The sequence below is a fragment of the Aquila chrysaetos genome, chromosome 1 (assembly GCF_900496995.4).
Source record: "Aquila chrysaetos chrysaetos chromosome 1, bAquChr1.4, whole genome shotgun sequence".
In the NCBI taxonomy this organism is placed as follows: Eukaryota; Metazoa; Chordata; class Aves; order Accipitriformes; family Accipitridae; genus Aquila; species Aquila chrysaetos.
The window spans coordinates 83,467,696-83,485,801 of record NC_044004.1 but is presented as its reverse complement, the minus strand read 5'-3'; the positions used below and the strand labels follow the sequence as shown (position 1 = coordinate 83,485,801).

The 18,106-nt window shown below is 46.6% G+C and overlaps 1 protein-coding gene across 13 annotated transcripts in view; it reads right to left on the bottom strand.

The window, feature by feature from the left end:
- Nucleotides 1-18,106, bottom strand: part of SLC4A4 (solute carrier family 4 member 4) — a 237,912-nt gene that overhangs the window by 34,576 nt on the left and 185,230 nt on the right. For all 13 annotated transcript variants that reach the window (XM_030015345.2, XM_030015170.2, XM_030015257.2 and 10 more), the window contains 5 exons: nt 13,668-13,755; nt 12,167-12,321; nt 11,589-11,702; nt 10,040-10,214; nt 4,606-4,739 (listed from right to left, as the gene is read on the bottom strand). In XM_030015345.2, coding sequence (XP_029871205.1) covers nt 4,606-4,739; nt 10,040-10,214; nt 11,589-11,702; nt 12,167-12,321; nt 13,668-13,755 — 666 coding nt within the window. The remainder of the gene's footprint in view (nt 1-4,605; nt 4,740-10,039; nt 10,215-11,588; nt 11,703-12,166; nt 12,322-13,667; nt 13,756-18,106) is intronic.

Here is an 18,106-nt window from a genome sequence, read left to right as displayed (position 1 = left end):
GCTAAGCTAAGTTTTCAGCCAGCCAACTCCATAAATGTATGTGGTGCCGCTTAATAGCCAAGGTGGCAGAAAAGCATGCAGAAGTGATCAGTCTTTGCTTACGGCTTTATTAGCCTCCACTAATAAATGTTACCAATGAATTCAAGGTTTTTCTAGGCTTCCCAGTAAAAATCCTCCCTTGGCAAACAGGCACACAGCTGCAAAGGCCCAAACCTCCAGCTGTGCGGACCAAGAGCAGCTCAACGCCGACAGCTTTCCACCAGCTGAAGACGTAACCACAGCCTACAAACCTCCTTCAGAAAAGCCATCTCCTGCCCAGCCTCACACTCAGGAGCCTGCATTTCCATCTCTCAGGCCCTTGCGCTATCTGCAGAAACCAAAATATCAGCAGGAGAAGACCACGAAGTACAGAGCACAGGATGACAAACCCTGGTGCCAGGCTGTGAACAGTGGAGTGAACCGCATCGTTCCTTCCCGGGAAGTTTGTTTGCCCCTTGTTTGCTGCTCGAGGCAGAGTCCAAAGGCAGGCTTTTAGGACCGAACAAATGCGAAAAGCAAACACCAGAGCAGAGAAGGCCCTGCCAAGGAGGTTCCTGCCTGCTCTGGGGAAGGGAGCAGGAGGTGGTGGGGCTGGCAGCCCCAGCCAGCCGGTCTTCCCTGGAAGCCAGGAGCCCTGCGGTGCTGGAAGGACAGAGGAGGAAGGGCAGTTTCTGCAGAAAGTCTCAGCGCAAAGTCTTGTTAACAGCGTCAGAAAGCTCTGGGGGGGACGACGGGGCCCGGGACTTTATCCTTTCCTTCCCCCAACTACATCAAATGTTGTAAGAAAACCTGAATGTCTCTCCCTGCGAGCCTGCCTTTATATAAAAAGCAGCAAAAGCCATCTTCAAGACACCTCAGAAATGCAGGCTACACCCGATAACCACCCACAGCTCTACAACATGATAGCAGAAAAGCATCTTCGAGTCCCTCGCCAAGGCACGAGGCAGAAGGCGATCGCCGGACTGCCCCGCAGCGCAGTCCCTCCAGGCCTGTCTGTGGGTCGGCATCGGCTCCTCCAGAGAACTGCGGGTGCCTCGGAGAGGGCTTAGCTCCTGCAGCCAGGGGCGATTTTAGCTCAGCAACAAAACACTTGGTAGGGTGCTTCCAACCTGGCAAAACCAGACACCTTCGGAGCTGGCTACAGGCTGGTGCCTCCGTTTACCCAGGTCCCCGCTGCAGATGGACTCCCTCAAACCCTGTGCAGTAATGGTGAAAAAACGCCCTTGCGTCTCCCACGTACCTGTTTTCACACGCTATTTCCCGGTAGACACCGTGTGCCGTTCCACGCCTCTACCCTTTGTCGGCACTCACCCGCAGCCGGCAAACTTTGCGGCAGTTTTGCGCGGCGTGCCCCAGGCACCCACCCCGCCACCAGCAGAAATCCTGGCCGACAGCGGGGCTCGAGGGCAATTTTCTAGCGCGTGGGGTAAAACTGCAGAGTAGAGAACAAAAGAGCACCTCAACGGGGCGAGCTACAACCTTGTGATTGTAAAACGGGAGAAAAGGCTGCAGGCCAGGCAGGGTGCCAGTTAAAGGCTTGCTGCTGGGCGGTGTCATGCATTTCTGTAAGGATCCTGGGTTGGATGTCAGGTAGGCTCAGACAGCATTGGGCATCTGTATTCAAACCAAGCCTCTGTGAGGCTTTCTCCTTATTGTGGGTAAACATCTCAGGGAGGGCTGCAGCCGTCCCACACTGAGACTCTGACCTGGAAGAGGGGTAAGGAGCAAGGAAGAAACAAAGTCATGATTTAGAAAAAGAGAAGGGAAAAAAAGTAAATAATAAAAGACCCCAGCGACAGCTCCCTGAAATATCCGGAGTCAGTGCCTCAGAGAGCAGGAGCTGCCATCCATCTGACCGAGTGTGGAGAAGACGTCTGGCAGAAGCCCAGATGGCATCCTGACTGCACACCATTGAAGAACTTCAAAAGGTTTTAAACTATTTTTTTTTTTTACCCCTCAAAGTCCTGCAGCACTTCTGAAGCTCACAGAACAAATGAAAAAGCACAGGACATTTCGCATACACAATACAACAGGCTAAGTACTTTTGCTGTGATTAATTTTCTTTCCGAGGTCTCTGGAGGGGAAGCTTTTTCCCAACAGCCTGCTTCTGCGGCTGAAGGCAGAAGGGCTGGGGTCCTGATTTCCCGGGGAGCCCGGTGCCTCGCTTCCCGCTGCTTCCAGCTTGGAAACCCAGACTTATTTCACAACAGGCATTGGAGAGACTCTGCACGGCAGCAGAGCTCACCGGCCGGGATGCGAGTTGACCCGGGGCATCCTGCAGCATCGACCCTCTCTGCCGGCAAGGCGGCGAACGCCGCTCCTGCAGGCACCCAAAGCTAGATGCGCGGCTGGGTACGCAAGGCTTTTTTAGGTGTCTCTCCATACACACATGCACAGAGTCAAACTTTAAATGAATCGGTAGATGGGAAGTCTTTCTAATTTTGCTCCCAGCAGGGAACAGGGTGTTGTGAATATGAACAACCACAAACGCATTATTGAAAAATCACAGTACTTGATTCCAATTTCCTTGTGAGAAAGACTCCCTCGAAAAATCCTGCCATTCTGCTCCAGCAGGTTGTTAGGACAATAGCTTTTATAACCACCACCTCCTCCTCGGGTTAAAAATAACCACCTTCTCCCTCCCAAAACCGTACAAAGTGTTTTTCCACCTTGCTTTTTTCCTTCCGCGTGCTGCACCTGGGCTTTGACCTGCCCGCCAGATGCAAACAGCTATAGCATGTCTATTCCTGGTTTTGTTCGTTTATTCCAGTCGAAGAAAGAAAAGAAAGGTGCCCTCCCTCTTGCTCTGCTGCAGAGCTCTCGCCAGTCAGCAGCTTCCAGTCTCCCTCCCCGGGCTAGTCTAATTTTCTGTCCATTTTTTCTAGCCTCCAGCCCTCCCTGCCTATGCTCCAGTGGGGGGAAGAGACAGGCTCAGAGTCCATCTCCCAGGGCCAGGTCTCCCAGGAGGGGACTGCATTGCATTTGAAGGTGCGGGTCGTCTCTCCATGGCATCCTCGACTCCAGGACAAACTTCTCCCCAGCTTGGCACGAACACGGCTCTGTCTAACAGCAGTCAGAGCGTGCCGTGAGGCCATTCGGGCTTCAAACCCAACAGTACCGGTTATAAAATAACACTGACTTCGGCAACGCAGCAGGAGAATCAGACCCTGCCCGTTTCATCCTGCCCTGCGCTATTTTCACAGACACAGCGCACGCTGCCACAAGTATTAGCGAGTGAGTTAAGTAACCAAGTGAAATCATCTCCCTCCAAAAGAGTCCAGTGTAGCACTGTGTATCACATGTAAATATACCGTCTGCCTTAGCAGAAGCTCTGTACCTCAAAAGACTTCTCCAACATGTAGGGTATTCACAGGGAAGACATGATTATATGCTCTCGATTATTTCTGAGGAACTACTCAAGGAGGTGCAATATAATGAGGAAGGAGACACAATTAAAGAACCACACATACACCATCTCTCCTGCCTTACTGCAACCTGCAGCCACGTTCAGCTTAATAATTCAAGAGACCTTTTCTAAAAATAACCACCAACAGCCAAAGAGCTGTTCCACATCACAGGCGACTGCTTTTGAAAGAAAGCCTAGTAATGCCTTAACTCCAAAAGCTCTTGGTTTTGTGTACCGAAACACAAGTCTCCCACAACTTGCAAGGCTGTGAACACTCCCTGACGGGGGAAAGGAGGGCTACAAGTGATTTGCGGCATGTTCTGTACAACCTAAAACGATCAGCTTGCAAAACACTGTGCAAAGTACCAGTAGTCCTACATGTAAAACCAGCAATGAATATACATGTAAAATTACCAATGAATATGCTGATTCCTTTAGGGATACTCATTATATATTTTGCCAGCATTGCAGATGTGGGAATAGTAATTGAGAACACCTAACAAAACGGGCTCCCTTTAGCTCTGGGTGTCAGCTATCATCACTGCATCAACGTTAACGAGGTGGGGAGAGAGCAGAACCTCTTTATACCAGTTAAAAGGAAAAAAAACCAAGAGCATTTAATGCAGGAAAGCTCCACCGAGGAATTCTGGGGACAAACACAGATCGACAGCTGCTTCTGTCACAGGTACTTTTGCTTTTATAAGTAATAGCGATTATTTCAAACGAGTACCGATTTAAGGACAAATTTTTGGTAACCCTGAGACCTGCGGGATTTTGTTAGTGAAATCACCGAGAGCTGGATTCCTTTCTTTGCTCCTACGGGAAACACACACCAGCCGGGGAAACACATGCAGCAGCTGGGGAGGAACAGCACACCGAACGTAACTAGTGCAAACTTCCCACCGAGGACAGATTTGGCCAAGAATTTCCAAGAGGCCCCAAGGAGATGCGCACCCACACACCGGGCAGCGCTCTGGGACATGCGTGCCTGTGAAAATCCCCGATGTGATTGTACTGCAGTCTCAACGAGGAACAAAGAGATGTTTCTTTTCATGCACTAAATCCCCTCCTTCCCCACCGCTAGCCATCTCATTCCCTAGCTAGTATTTCATTAGTGTGAGACATTCCTCCCCTCCTCCCTCCTCCACCCTGGTACTTACTTGCTGAAATTAAAGAGAAGCCGTTCAAAGACAAGGACAGGTCCTGTGCTGCTCAAAATTGTGAGTGGCTGACCAGCAAAAAGGCAAAATATCGCGCCGGTGACTGCTGTGCCCAGAAAGCTCTCCAACACGCCCTGCGGTAGACACAGGAGAGAAGTGAGTTTTACTGAATAACTCTTTCTGTTAACACTGCTGCAAGAAAATGAGTCGTTACATCAGCGACCGGTCGCGTGCCGTATGTTGATACGTCCAAGACTAAGGGCAGACCATCTTCTGCCCTCTCCTGCAGGTCCACCCAAAGATGTGTTTGTCCCACGCAGTTACTCAGGATAACCAGCAACCCCCCCCTTGTTATTTCTGAGGCCCGGAGTTTAATAACACTATATTGTATTTTATATTGGACAAGGGGAGGAGTGTGTTTTCAAAGATCACTTAAAGGATTTGAGAACTCCTTGAACATCTCCCACATCTTTGACGGTAAAGACAGACGTTCGCAGGGCGTTTCAGGCAGACGCGGCAGAGCATGGCTAGAGGACAGCGCTGATAACGTCCTCCGGGACAATGGAGGGTGCGCTTTTTTCTTTCTCCAATTGAGCAGACACTTTCTAGATAAACAAGATGCCTCTCTTTCAAGTAACTGTTTTACTAAGTGAGACACAAACCAAACAAGGCTACTTCATCCAGCAGTCATGCGTTGAGACCCAAGTTCATCACATGTCACCAGCAAGTAATAAATTCCGTATTTAATGGGCTCTACAATTACCTTTGGCATGTGCAGCAAAGCAGCTTCACTGGAGAAGGATAAAAGAGCATGCTTGATGCATTCTTGGATTTTCAGGTCCAACTATAGCTGGACAATATCTACTTTTAAAATGCAAACTGTGGGTGAAATATAAATGGCAATAAAATGAGATTATTGTCTGAGCGTGCACCCTTCTACAAAAACGGCAGAATGCGCTGGACCTTGCTCTTATGCAAACTGATCTGTTTACACTCAACTGAGTTTTAAAGGAACAACAAGAGCATCATCTTCTGCTGAATAAGACGTGCAGCCGTCAGCATCACCCTCTCCAGGAATACTTACCCAACAGCCAGGGGCAGATTTAGGCCTAGGCTTATGTGCTTCGTTGTAGCTGGATCTGAATCAGCAGCCTCATTAATACTGCACATGCTGAGCAACCAGCAATTAACGGCACATGCATATCCTTCTTTCCATCCATGACAAACCGCAGGGTTGGGGCTGCAGTTTTTCTGACTTATCAGTGGTAACGCAAAGAATTTAAATTAAGTTTCGTGGCTCTCTTTCTTGGAAAGACCCAAGTTACTGTTTACACTGAGGAAAGTATATTCACACTATCATATGTCAAACTAGTACGTTACTATGTAGACCAGATCTTTTTTTCATCTACTAAATTACTAGCAGAACTTTCTCTACAGCAGTCATAAACTATTTTTCTGGCCACAAACATGATCTCAAAACACCAGCGGTCAAGCACTGTTATTGCTGGGTGATTAAAGCAGCAGCGTGAGAGCCGTGCAGGGAAGCAAAAGGTGAGGAAGGTGTAAAAGCCGCCTGTTCCTGACACACGCTCAGTCACTCGTCAATCTAGACAAGCTGCTGTGGAGCGGACAGAAGCAACCTCGCCTTGGCAGGAGGCGACAGCCGTGGTCCTTTCCATTTCTAAGTGCCACTGGCGATGCCCAACGCTAACAGCCCCAGCCCTTGCAGGGATGGGGGCAAGGGAGATCTGCTTGCTGGGACGCGAGGATTGCGCGGGTTTTTACGGGGGGCATGGACGGCAGCCTACGAGCCTTCGCTTTCTGCCTTCGGGGGACTTGCGAGGACGAGACAACTGCTCTCGGGGCAAGGAACGGCATTCGCGCAGCTGATCCCCTTCGCTCCTCCCGCATTACTCACGGAGAGGGCCCTCGCGGCCAGCGCATCTGGAATCTCTTTTCCCTGCATTCTTCCACGTGTCTGTAGCTAAGAATAGTGCCTTTTCTCAGAAACATAAAACTCTGAAGGGAGCTTGTAAAGAAGCGTTGGCCGTGTCAGGCTCTCTGAACCGGGGCAGGCAGCACGGGACAGGCGATTTTTAGTGCCTGACCCAGCAGCAGTCACATAATTGTTTACAAGGAACAAGAAGCACGAACTGTGATGTGGTAGCCCCAAAACCACTGTTTTCTATGAGGAAAAATGTCTGGGGGAAAACTTCTAGGTGCTGCTCCTCAGCTGTCGAAGCTGGCGTAACGTTCCCTCGCATTTCTGAGCATAAAGATCCAGTGCAGCTCATGTTCCGAGATGTCTTACAGAAAACTACACTTCCAAACTCTTCCCTGCTGCAGGAATGCGCAATGGTTTGAACAACCCTTGACGTGAACCTGCACTGACCAGCTCCCTGGAGGAACAACTTGAACTGGGTGCCCTGGGACGCTTCACTCCGGCTCTGATGATACAGGGGCATTTGAGCACGAAGAACGCACAGTTTTGCTGTTCTGTTGAAAACCTGCAGTCAAAACCCTTTCCAGGCTCCCACAGCAGCCAAGAGACCCAATGCCTTTTCAAACAAGGACGGTCAATAAAGGTTTGTTGAAGGGAGATGGCAAAAGAAAAGCCAGTTGCGCCCAAACTCTCTAAACCTCTGATCCACCAGTGAACTGTTCAGAAAAACGGTTGGTACTTCAATTTTAAACCAGTACGTAAATAAAACCCGGTAAATTGAACTGGTCATCGTATGTGAGAAGCAAGTAAATGTCAAAGCGCACAAATTAGGAAATAATAGACAATGTTCTCCTGCACTGAGCCTTGGCTATGTTATGGACCGACTGTAGGCGTTTGGTTTTTCTAGCAGCTCAGCGATGATTTTCCTGCACTTTGCTCCACTTCTGTGAATTGAAGTTTAACAGCAAAATGGCTGTGGGGAGCGGGCGGCCGGGGGGCACGTCCACAGACACCCCCTCCTTGCTGCCAGTGCTCCTCTCTGGCTACAGCCCCAACTCCCTCCTCACTGAGCACAAACCCCTGAGGAGCAAGGGACAAAGCCTTCGACAGGACTCGTGCGTTGGTTCCTCCTGCTGCTCCTGGAGTTTTTGTCATTAAGGGCCACGCTGTGTTTGTATTTGCTGCGGAGCTTCCCCGTTACCGAAGCAGTATTCTTAACTGCAGAGCATCAATGGTTTCCCTTTTCAACACGGAGGATAAATCACTGAGCTCAAAACAGACTGTTCCTGCAGCTTTTGTCTTTCTAGGGACTTTTTTCTACTCCGAGCAATAGGAAAACTCAGACTGGGTTTTATCTACTGCAGAGAAAATGACGTACTAAAGGCAACCTGTGTTTTCTCTTCCTTCTACCCTTCCCCCTCCCAATGTGTCTATCCTTCCATGCAGCTCACAGTCTCAGACATACTTTGGTGAAATGAGACTGTCACGTTCAACAAATGAATACCATTTGAAATCAGAGGAAGGCTGCACACTCAAATATAATCCCACCGAGAAGATTCGTGAGGTTCTTGGAAGAATAACCTCACCCCAGCGTGAGAGGTATTAAACAAAACACATTTATACATCAATCCCTGGCAGGCGGAAGGCAGCAGAGGGGTCCCCCAGGAGCACCGGGATTATCGGCTCTTCTCCTGGATGCCTACCTTCTTTTATCACCCCTCTCCTTCCCTGGTGTACGCTGTGGAGCCTGGCAGCAGAAAGCCTCCCGAGGAAAAGAGGGGCACCGGCAAAGAACGGCTGCAAACTATGAACGAGTCAAGGTCGTGCGCGGCCACGCCGCCAAGCAAACGGGGCAATGCCAGCGAAAGGTCTCCTCGGGAGACTGAGTCTGCTGGTCCCTTCGCTGCTGGAGACGGGGACCGAAGGTGGGGATCTCCTCCCCTTGCAGAGCCCCTGCTGACAATCCAGCAGCCAAAGCAAGAGACAGCAAATGCGTGTGTCTTACTCCAACTATACGACCAAGTGCAAGCAACGGGACTGTCACTGCTTAACGGGGCAGCAGTTCTGCCGTTTGTCGGGTGAATGGCGTATTTTCCAACTTCCTGAAATGCAAGGTGCTTCTTTTTAAAAAAACTATGATTTTTTTTTTTTTTTTTTTCTGTGAGCGTTAAGAAAGTATACCATCAGTTTCAGTGGCAAAAAAATATTTTGCTACTTGATAATAAACATTCATGGGACACAAAGGTAACAGAAAAGACTTTTGGACACAATAACATGATTATGTGCATTAAATTTGGAATCAGGTAACACTTCCCCTTCCTTCCCCTACTTTAACAACTGTACCTCGTACAGACGCAGAGCAGACAGACTTTGCTCTGCTACTCAGTGACAGAAGAGTGATGCTCACTGGGGGATCCTGAAGGCCTTGCCATTCTCTACTTCCATTTGCTATTATTTCTTATTAATGTTGCACATCACGCATTTGTTCGCACGACTGCTGCGGACCTGAGTTTCGGAAGAGGTAAGCTGTATTTGTACAGGGGAGAGAGAAGTTTGGCACTCCACCAGCTACTGAATCTTACTCTAGCCTGTAATTTATCATAGGGAAGTGCAGAGCTCTGGATAGGTGCCCCCTTTTTCTATGTTTGGTTTAATTAAACCTGCGTAAATTAATAATTCAGTCATTGTCACTATGAGCTTAATTATTGTTAGGAGATTCAACGTGGCTGCACTGAATCTATCTAAATATAGCCTCCTATGTTTTCTTCCTCTTCAGAAAGCCAAAGGAATACTAAAGCGCACTGCTAGAGCGTAATTCTGCTCCAGTCAAACACGAAGGACCTACACCAGTGTTAATACAGAATCCCTTTCCCTTTAGGCTTCACCTAAAACTGAGCCATCCTTTGAAGCCCCTACTTTTGTCTTCACCGCTGATCCAGCCTGTCTCTGGATATGTAATAGGTTCCCAGGATCTGCACTTCCACTACTACGAAATTCATCTTTCTGAAGAACTCACATTTTTCTCCTGTGTTACATGTCCTAATTTACTCGCTTTCCTATGAATCTTAGGATTTTCTTTTCACCAGAGAGGCAGAAGGCCAGGGATTCCAAGAGTCACGCAGAGGATACAGTGCTATGCTCTGATGACATGGAAAGTCTGAATCAGACTTAGTAAAATTAATTGGACTGAAACGGTACAACCGAGACGCAAACACAGAGAGTAGATCAGAGGAACTTCTCTATATGGAAGGACCAAGGACCTTCTCTGTCTCCTGGCCATCTTTCAAACACCATTTAAGGTAACTGCTTGTACAATTTTTCGAAGGACAGCCGTCCAACAGCAGAGAAAGCAAGCCAACTTTCAGTGGAAACACAGGATACCTCTATTAATTGTACCCAGAATTCAAGCTTTGCTGGTGGCCGAACACCCCTCTGACTGTAGACAGCAAAAGGCAAATGACGTATTTGTTGCTTCTGAAAGTTCTTGCTAACCTGCATGTTTTCCGTTGCGTCACCAAGCAATCCTCCAAAAGTGATAGCGTTGGTCACTGTGGCCAGGTAGATGAAAAGAATGGCTGAAAGGGCTTGAATATTTAAAGCGTCGTAGAAGTCGCTGGCGAAGAATGGTGCTTTCCTCTTTATGTCTTTGATTAAGCCACCGCAGAATCTGAAAGGACAAGCAAGAGAAGACTCGTGCAAAATGTTTTACAGCGAAAGTCACCAAGATAAGTAATCAGAAACATTGTCAGAAATGAAGTATTATCTGAAAGGAGTGAGATCATCACATTACATAATAGTCTTATCGCAGCTGTGACGGTCCAGGGCTATCACTGAGATAATGTTGTAAAGAAAGATACTATCTTGAACACGTGATGCAGCTGGAAAGAGAGAAATTTCAAGAACACAAGCCCTGCTTCTGCTGGCTGATGTAATAAAATATATTAACCCTAGTCTAAACCCCTGCCTAAGTTCCTCCACATGGCAGACACAATGGTTGGGTGAGCCTAACAATCTGCTAAATGGAAAAATGCTTCAAACTGTTAACCAGAAAAAGAACTAGAAGTAAAAACGCAAGTAAGTGAAATCATCCTGGAGAACAAGAGAGCTCCGCTTGCAGACATATTCTTTTTGTACAATCACAGACAAGACAGTGTTTAACTCGTACAAACTCCATGTGGCTCTGACGCCCCCAGCATGAAAAATGTTTCTGTTTTGCCTCTTGTTCCCTTGTACACAGTTCACCACCAACGCCAGGGCTGTTCAGACACGCTGTACGCAGAGAGGTACATGGCAGATAGGCACATGTTACTGTCTGACCCAGAATCAGGATGTATCGGCTGCCTTGTACGCAGCAATGGGCAATTTCAGACTTTCAGATTTTTCTCCTAGAATTCAGAAGTTCTACTAGAACTTAAAAAAAATACAGACTGAAAGGGAGGGCGCAATGCCACCATGAAAACCTGTGTATTGACCCTGAAATCCTGCGCACACTGTTTTACGGTCACCTGAACTGCATTCCCACTCTAGTGGACTTTTTTACATGGCATACAAGCAGAGTAATAAAGCAGAGAGTAAGGCCTCGGGTTCTGTCACCTTCTGTATTTCTATCCCATAAATGCCTTCATCTGTGCAATTCAACTACTACGGGAATGTCTGGAAAAAGGAATGTCTCTGCTTTTGGCTAAAGCGTTTCCAGCAATCCGAATGAAAATGGTAGCTGGACCTCCCCACATTTACATCCCTTACAGTTCGTCTAACTTCACGGACTTTCAATAGCCAACACCTACCTGGGCCTTCTTTCATTTTTGAGTGCCTCATTTAAGACGCTTTGTAATTTGCTGAGGCTGGATGTTCCAAACCCTTCGGTCTCAAGCTGGGCACTAAAAACCCCAAGACACCTTTTGGGGTCACAGCTCAACCTATACAAACAGCACGTCGGGATGGAAAACAGAAGGGGCGAAACGGTTCTGCAAGGGAAACCTTGCCACCTCGCTTGGGTCACACCGGGCGCATCAATCACGCTGAGCCGTGCGTTACTGACCTGCCGGTCCGTTGCAGTTCTTCACAGTCCCCGTGGCCTCCGCCGCCGTGTCCTCCATCATGAGGCGTATCTCCATTCATCTGTACGTTTTCTCCACCCGAGTACATGTTTTTCCTAGGCAAGAAGGCAGGCCAAAGTGAGGCTCGCTGCGTTGCCCGACGGCTCCACAAAACATAATCCACACGCCGTTCCTCCAAACCAGCGTTACGCAGCCTCTGCTGAGGCCACGCTGTACAAAGAAGACTAGAAGGCTGACCGGCTGGCAGCCACAGTGGAATGTAGCATGTTAGAAAGACCAAGCAGGACCCCAAAGAGTCTGGATAACCGCTATGTATGTTATTATGTGCTTACAACATCACCTTAAAGGGGACAGAATTGCAAGAACATCCTCCCTCCAGCTATTAAGACAGACCTGAAAATATTTCTCATACTTTTTAAATACAGACAGATGCAGGTCACACTGCAGTTGCTCAATAAACCTGGCGTACCCAAAGCACCGGCTCTTCCCATCACCGTTTCAGCATTGATGCATGCTGTCCTTCAACAGCGAGCTAAACCTGCCCGTCTCCTGCTCTTACCTTTTATCTGAAGAAGGAAGAGACTTGGGGGGCTCTATCCTAATGGCTGGATCCCATTCCCCAGGCGGGAGCACAATGACTTCATCCAGAAACTCATCAATGCCAGCGATCAGGTCCTGCCGGTCCTTGGCTTTATAGGCAATGTCATGGAATACCTGCAAGGAAAAGAGAGACGCCATGTAAAAAAGGTTTGCATTTTCTGTAGCCCAGACTTCAGAGGCAGCTACTGCGTTTTATTCTACAAAAACAACTTATTTGTTCTCAAAAACCTCTCCAAAAGTATCAGGACACTTGGCACAAGGATGTGCGATGCTGAGGAAAGCCCTTTCCTTCGGTTGGTTGTTTAATGATAGAGCTTCTTTTCTTGCAGGCATTTCTGATTTTTAGCAAAATATAAATTTCTAACCTTTGTAAAAAAAGGTTACTAAAGCAATTATTCCTTTCTTTCATCGAAAGAAGTTCTCCTATAAATAAGGAGTTTCAATTATACTTTGAGAAGACACTTCCACAAAGCCACAAAAAAGCGTGGATCCTCTTTTCCTACCTACTTCAGTCTATCAAAATATAGGATAGTTTTCAACCCTGTGACACAGAAACAATGACAATATTTATTCAAAAATAATAACAAGAAGCACAAACCAGTTTCACTGGAAGGCCTAGAATTACTGATGAAGAGCGAATGAGAGAAGAGAGGAAAAAGAGCATTAATGCTGAATTTTACAGAAATCTTTTGGACTACTTGGAGTGAAGGTGGATCACCACACGTGATAGACTTAATAAGAACAGTCGGTGGTAGGAAGGAGGACTTTGGGGCTATGGAAACTAGACCATTGCTCCAAGCAGTGGAATGACAGAAAACAGAAGAGCTGAGACTGGGGGAGCGGTAATTAAGGGAACCGTACAAGAGCAAAATAACATAAGGAGAAAACAAGAAACAAACATAATGTAAATCAGCCCCAGATGCACAGAGCCCAAAGGGACACTGGAAGAAAGAAGCCGTAAATGAATATTGAAAGCCCAGTCATCTCATTGAGGTATATGATTAGTGAGTAATTGCTAGCTACTCATGGATAATATATAAGCACTGCCTGAGCAAGGAAATGCTCTGGTATACAGTGCAACACACAACAGTATGTCCTGGGTGTAACCATTTCTGCAGTAATTACCTGGAGCGTAGCTGCGATCGTGGAATGGGACACAAGGTGCACACCACAACAAAATTAATTCAAAGATCAATTCATGGTCTATTTGAAAGAGTGATTGCTAGCAGGAAAATACACACGATGGACAAAAACTTCCTATAGGCATGCTTTTAATAAAAACATGAAGCCAGATGAAATAATTACATAAACAGAAGGAATTAGGAGGTGACATCTGGATATTACAGCTTTATGTGTACGCCCGTTCCTGCCAACCACGCTGGAGGAAAGGGCATCGTTATTAGCTAACGAAGTGAAAGCTGGGAGAACCCATTTCACACAGGAGATGTCAAGACACCTACCTCATCTGACATCAGAGTGGCGATGGCTCGGCCGATCTCATGATAGGACTTTGCTTTGCCCTTCGGTCCCAGTAGAATGAAGAGAAATCTGACAAAACAACCAGATTGTTCCCGTTCAGGATAGCAAAATATATCACTTATCCAATATCTAGACAGAAATTAAACTTTAAAAAGTTGTGGCCCTTGTTAGAGATCCAGAGGCTGCCAGTGGCCTCCAGCTAACTTGGGAGTAGAGGCTATACCCTGCAGCCCATCATGCTCACTCGGACGAGCAAGACACCACTCAAGTTTTTCTCCCCAAAAGCCTTAAAAGCAGCCTGGAGACCACTATGGCCAAATGCTATCACAGCCCTACACAGAAGTCGCTACCATCCAGCAACCTAGACTTCAGGACGAGGTGAAGGAAGGACGTTCTTCCAACGCCCAGTACCTGGAAGTGAACTACACACGACGGGTGCAGCTCCAGCGCGGAACGGTTGAGAATCCGTGCCCTGTGCACCACAGAGAGCCCACCCGCCTCCACAGCTCTTTATTTGATCATATGTTACCGGCTCCTTGTAGCTGTTCAATCCTTGTCTAAAATAATCTGTGTTAAACGTTTCCCCAGGGCTACTCCAGTGCCATTTACGTGACAATAGCGGTGATGCTAAACAGCCGGGAGGGGACAGAAGAAGATTTAAGGATTGATCTACTCGAACAGCAACAAGGGCAGTGACCCACCTGAGCACCCTCTGCGCACAGGACGGACCAAGCGGGGCCAGCACAGCAGCGGGCACGGAGGGAAGATGCTATTAAATATCCACATTGCTCACAATAAGCTATATCGCTCCCCCGAGCTATCAGATAGCACTCCGCGTGCTTATTAATGCTCTGCTGGGGCCGAGATCTCTGTTACGGTTCATAGCTACCCACATGTGAAGGGAAACCATTAATGTAAAATAGGGCTTTAACTATAAATAATCAAGCCCAACTTGCATGCCCTGAATTTCTGCTCCGAGTATACAATACATACCAGAGACCTGTAAGCCCATCTGATGGCTTCATAGTCACAGCTTAATTCTTATGCAGGCAACTTAAGGTGTAAACCTTCTCCTACGGCAGGCACCAGCAGCGAGGGTGACTACATCTACAAGGTATTAGGAGTTAATTTCTTACATGATCTTTTTGGGCAGCAACTATATCCAAGTCACTGCTAATGAGTTTGAAAAACACCATGATGTGAAACCTTCGGAGATCGGAAATTACTGCTCTTTATCTTTCCTGCCCTTTGTCAGTGCTAATGTGCTATGAATCAGGACTTGCTTACGTGACAACATGTTCTAAGGAGATTCCTTGAAAAGGCTATACATGGAAAATGGATGCCTCTGCCAATAAAACTGTCCAACGGTTGTGCCAGAACAATGGGAATGCTGGTGAAAGGTGGCTGGGTTTTCCAACCTCTTAACTGACGCTCATTAGAAAAAGTTTTAACTACGGCCTCAAGGTTGGATCTTCAAAGGTACCTAGATCCTCCTGGCCCGGAATAAAACATTAAAAAAAAAAAAAAAAAAAGATACCACCTTTCAAATAATACTTAATTCAGGGAAGACCTAAGCCTTATCTTAGACACTCCCAGTTCCTAAACTAAGTTTCATATGCAAGGCCAAGGTATCAATGCTGAAAAGGTAAAAGCCATTACCTCCTGCAGAAATACTCTTACTTTAAAGTTGATTTCATGCCGTAGACAGGTGCCAAGCTGCCAGCTACTTACTCACACAGCATCTACAGCCGAGGCTGTAGAAACACAAGCTTCCCATAAATCCCCTGTTCAGATTTGTCCCAGAAAAAAAAGATCTGGTTTGTGGCTACGGCAAGAAAATACATCCGTCTTCATGCTCACCTCTTCGCCTTACCAACTGGCTTGTTAAGAAAGCCCTGTTACTTCTGTTGGCCATCTTGCACAGCGGCCAACATTTGGTGGCCTGCGGGATTTCAATGGAGACCATCATGCCGGTCAGACGGCGTCGTTTCAAGCGTTCAGCCCGAGCTGGACTCTAACTAGCAACCTTGAGATAAAAGTCTCTCTCTCGTGCACATCGACTCATCCTTGCAATTAGCAACACGAGAAGTCACATGGCAGGAGGCCAACTTCTCCATTTCACCTAATTTAGCAAAGACTGGGAATTATTGGGGTAATTTTCAGCAAACTCCCTATCAGCATGTGTTTCAAACAGAAACACTAATAGCTGCTCAAAACAACTTGAAAGCTTCCTGAATTAAGCCTTTTTCCAATTACAGCTGTACCTTTCAATCAGTAATGGAAAATAAACACACTATAACCTTTGGTAAGTTGTCTCATCTCAAACCTTTTGCATTACTTCCAGTGTGAATTTGGGTTAGCTTCAACTTCTAGTCATAAATTTTGATTGTCTCTCACAGCTAGATGGAAGAACCCTTGATAATTAAATTCCTTTAAATATCCTCCCCTATCGATCCAGTCACCCGTAGCCATCTGTCACTTAGGCTAAGCCATTTGAGGCTTTTCTCCTCTCTTCAGTCACTTTGACGGCTCTTCTGTGAACCTTCTGTGATCTATCAGTATCTTCCTCAGGGAAATCATCGAAAAGCTGGCAGTTTTGTCAGTGCAAATATATAGATGAAATAACCTATGGCTACTCAGGAACTTTATGTGAGCCTGCTTTCCTGAGAAAATGAAGTAAGAAGCATTAAGTCAGGGGACAGGACATCAGGTATGGACAAGCACGGGAAGTCTTAGGAAACAAGGCAGGACGTCAGGGAGAGCTGGGATTATTGCCGTGGGGAGGGAAAGGACATGGCACATACTTCTAGGACACCCGGTTTCAGCGGTTCCAGCACTGACAGAATAATCTGCTCTACCCAGGGATGGCCCCAGCCCTTTACCTACAGCATCGCCCAGTGAAAACTGGTACTCAGAGCACAGCTCTTCCACCTGCGCTCTCCGTCCCTAGAGCGAGAAGCCGACATGGGGCCAAGTTAAAGCACAGATGACCGGATTGCTCTGGGCCATGGAGACACCCTTTTTGTTATTTGTCAACCTTTACTATGTTAACTCTACGTTTTCTCCAAAGCTGCTGATAAAACGTAAAACACAACAGGGTTGAGAGGTGTGACACCCCACCAAAAGTACTTCTCCCCTTACAAGCATTAAGTATCTTTTTAGCTTCCTAAATGAAAATATCATGAGGTCCCAAGTCAAATGTCTTACAGGGTGTATTATATCCAAACAAGTACTTTCTATTTAAAAAATCTAGAGTCCTATAAAAAAAAGGCATCAAGTTAGTAGGACAGGATCCATAAATACGTATTAATTGGCATTACTAACAGTAACACTTCCTAATCGAGTTCTTCATGAGGCTTTCAACTGTTTTACTTAAGGTTCACACGGAGGTGACTAAGCCATACACGCCTAGGTCATGTCCTCTGCTCTCCTCCTACCTCCTGGAACTTTCCCTGTGTTTCACGAGTTTTTACAGAACAACATTAAAGACAAACTGTTCCTCAGCCAACTCTTTTAAAACTCTAGGATGCAAATTATCCCAATACATTAATTTTTTAAAAAAGGTTCATAACTTGAGAAGTTGCTGCTCGGCATTCTCCTGATTTTCCAGGGGAATGAGACATTTTCATAATCATCTCCTGAAATAATGACATCAGCTGGGTCTCCTCCAATGCATAACAGAAGTACCCGAATGCTCTTGCATTTACTAAAATGTTCTTGAAAACAAGCAGTTTGTGACACTTGCTAAATTCTTTGTCCTGACTGATTCAGCTCAGAATTGCCTTCAGCATGGAGAACGAGACCTTTTAAAGGGCCAAATATTATGAACGCAAAAACATTAATGCATTTTAGGTTTTTGGACTAGATTATGTTTGCATGCATTTAGAATTATTTAGTTATGAATACTTCCACCTAAGAAAGCCCTCATTTCTAGTTGTGACATACTCCCTTCTCTTCATCTGCCAAGGTGAAAGGCAGCACAGAATTCCTCTTTGCTGCACACAACACATGCTGAGTTATCAAATGTCCGCTTCTGATACTTAACATCGCTAAGGATGCTTCAAGGCACAGAATGTGAGGTTTCACCTCGTATCCCTTAGCAAAAAGTCTCTCTGAAGTAGCTAACAAAATCCAACGTTTCTCCCAAATGCTCTGGGCAACAGCTTACAGACAGGGCTGACAGTCCTCGCACCCAGGGTACCTGGTTTTGAACTTTGTATGGCAGCACAGTCAAAGTGCTCAAAATCCTTTGTCTCCAAGCTGATAATGAGCCAGAAACTCAGTAATTTATTTTCCTGTTTTACCTAAAGCACTATTCCTCCTGTTGTTTTTGCATGCTTTACCCTTCTTAAGCAGATGATGACCACTGGGTATGTATGATTCCCCTTTTAATCATACGGACTATGCCACTAAACCCAAC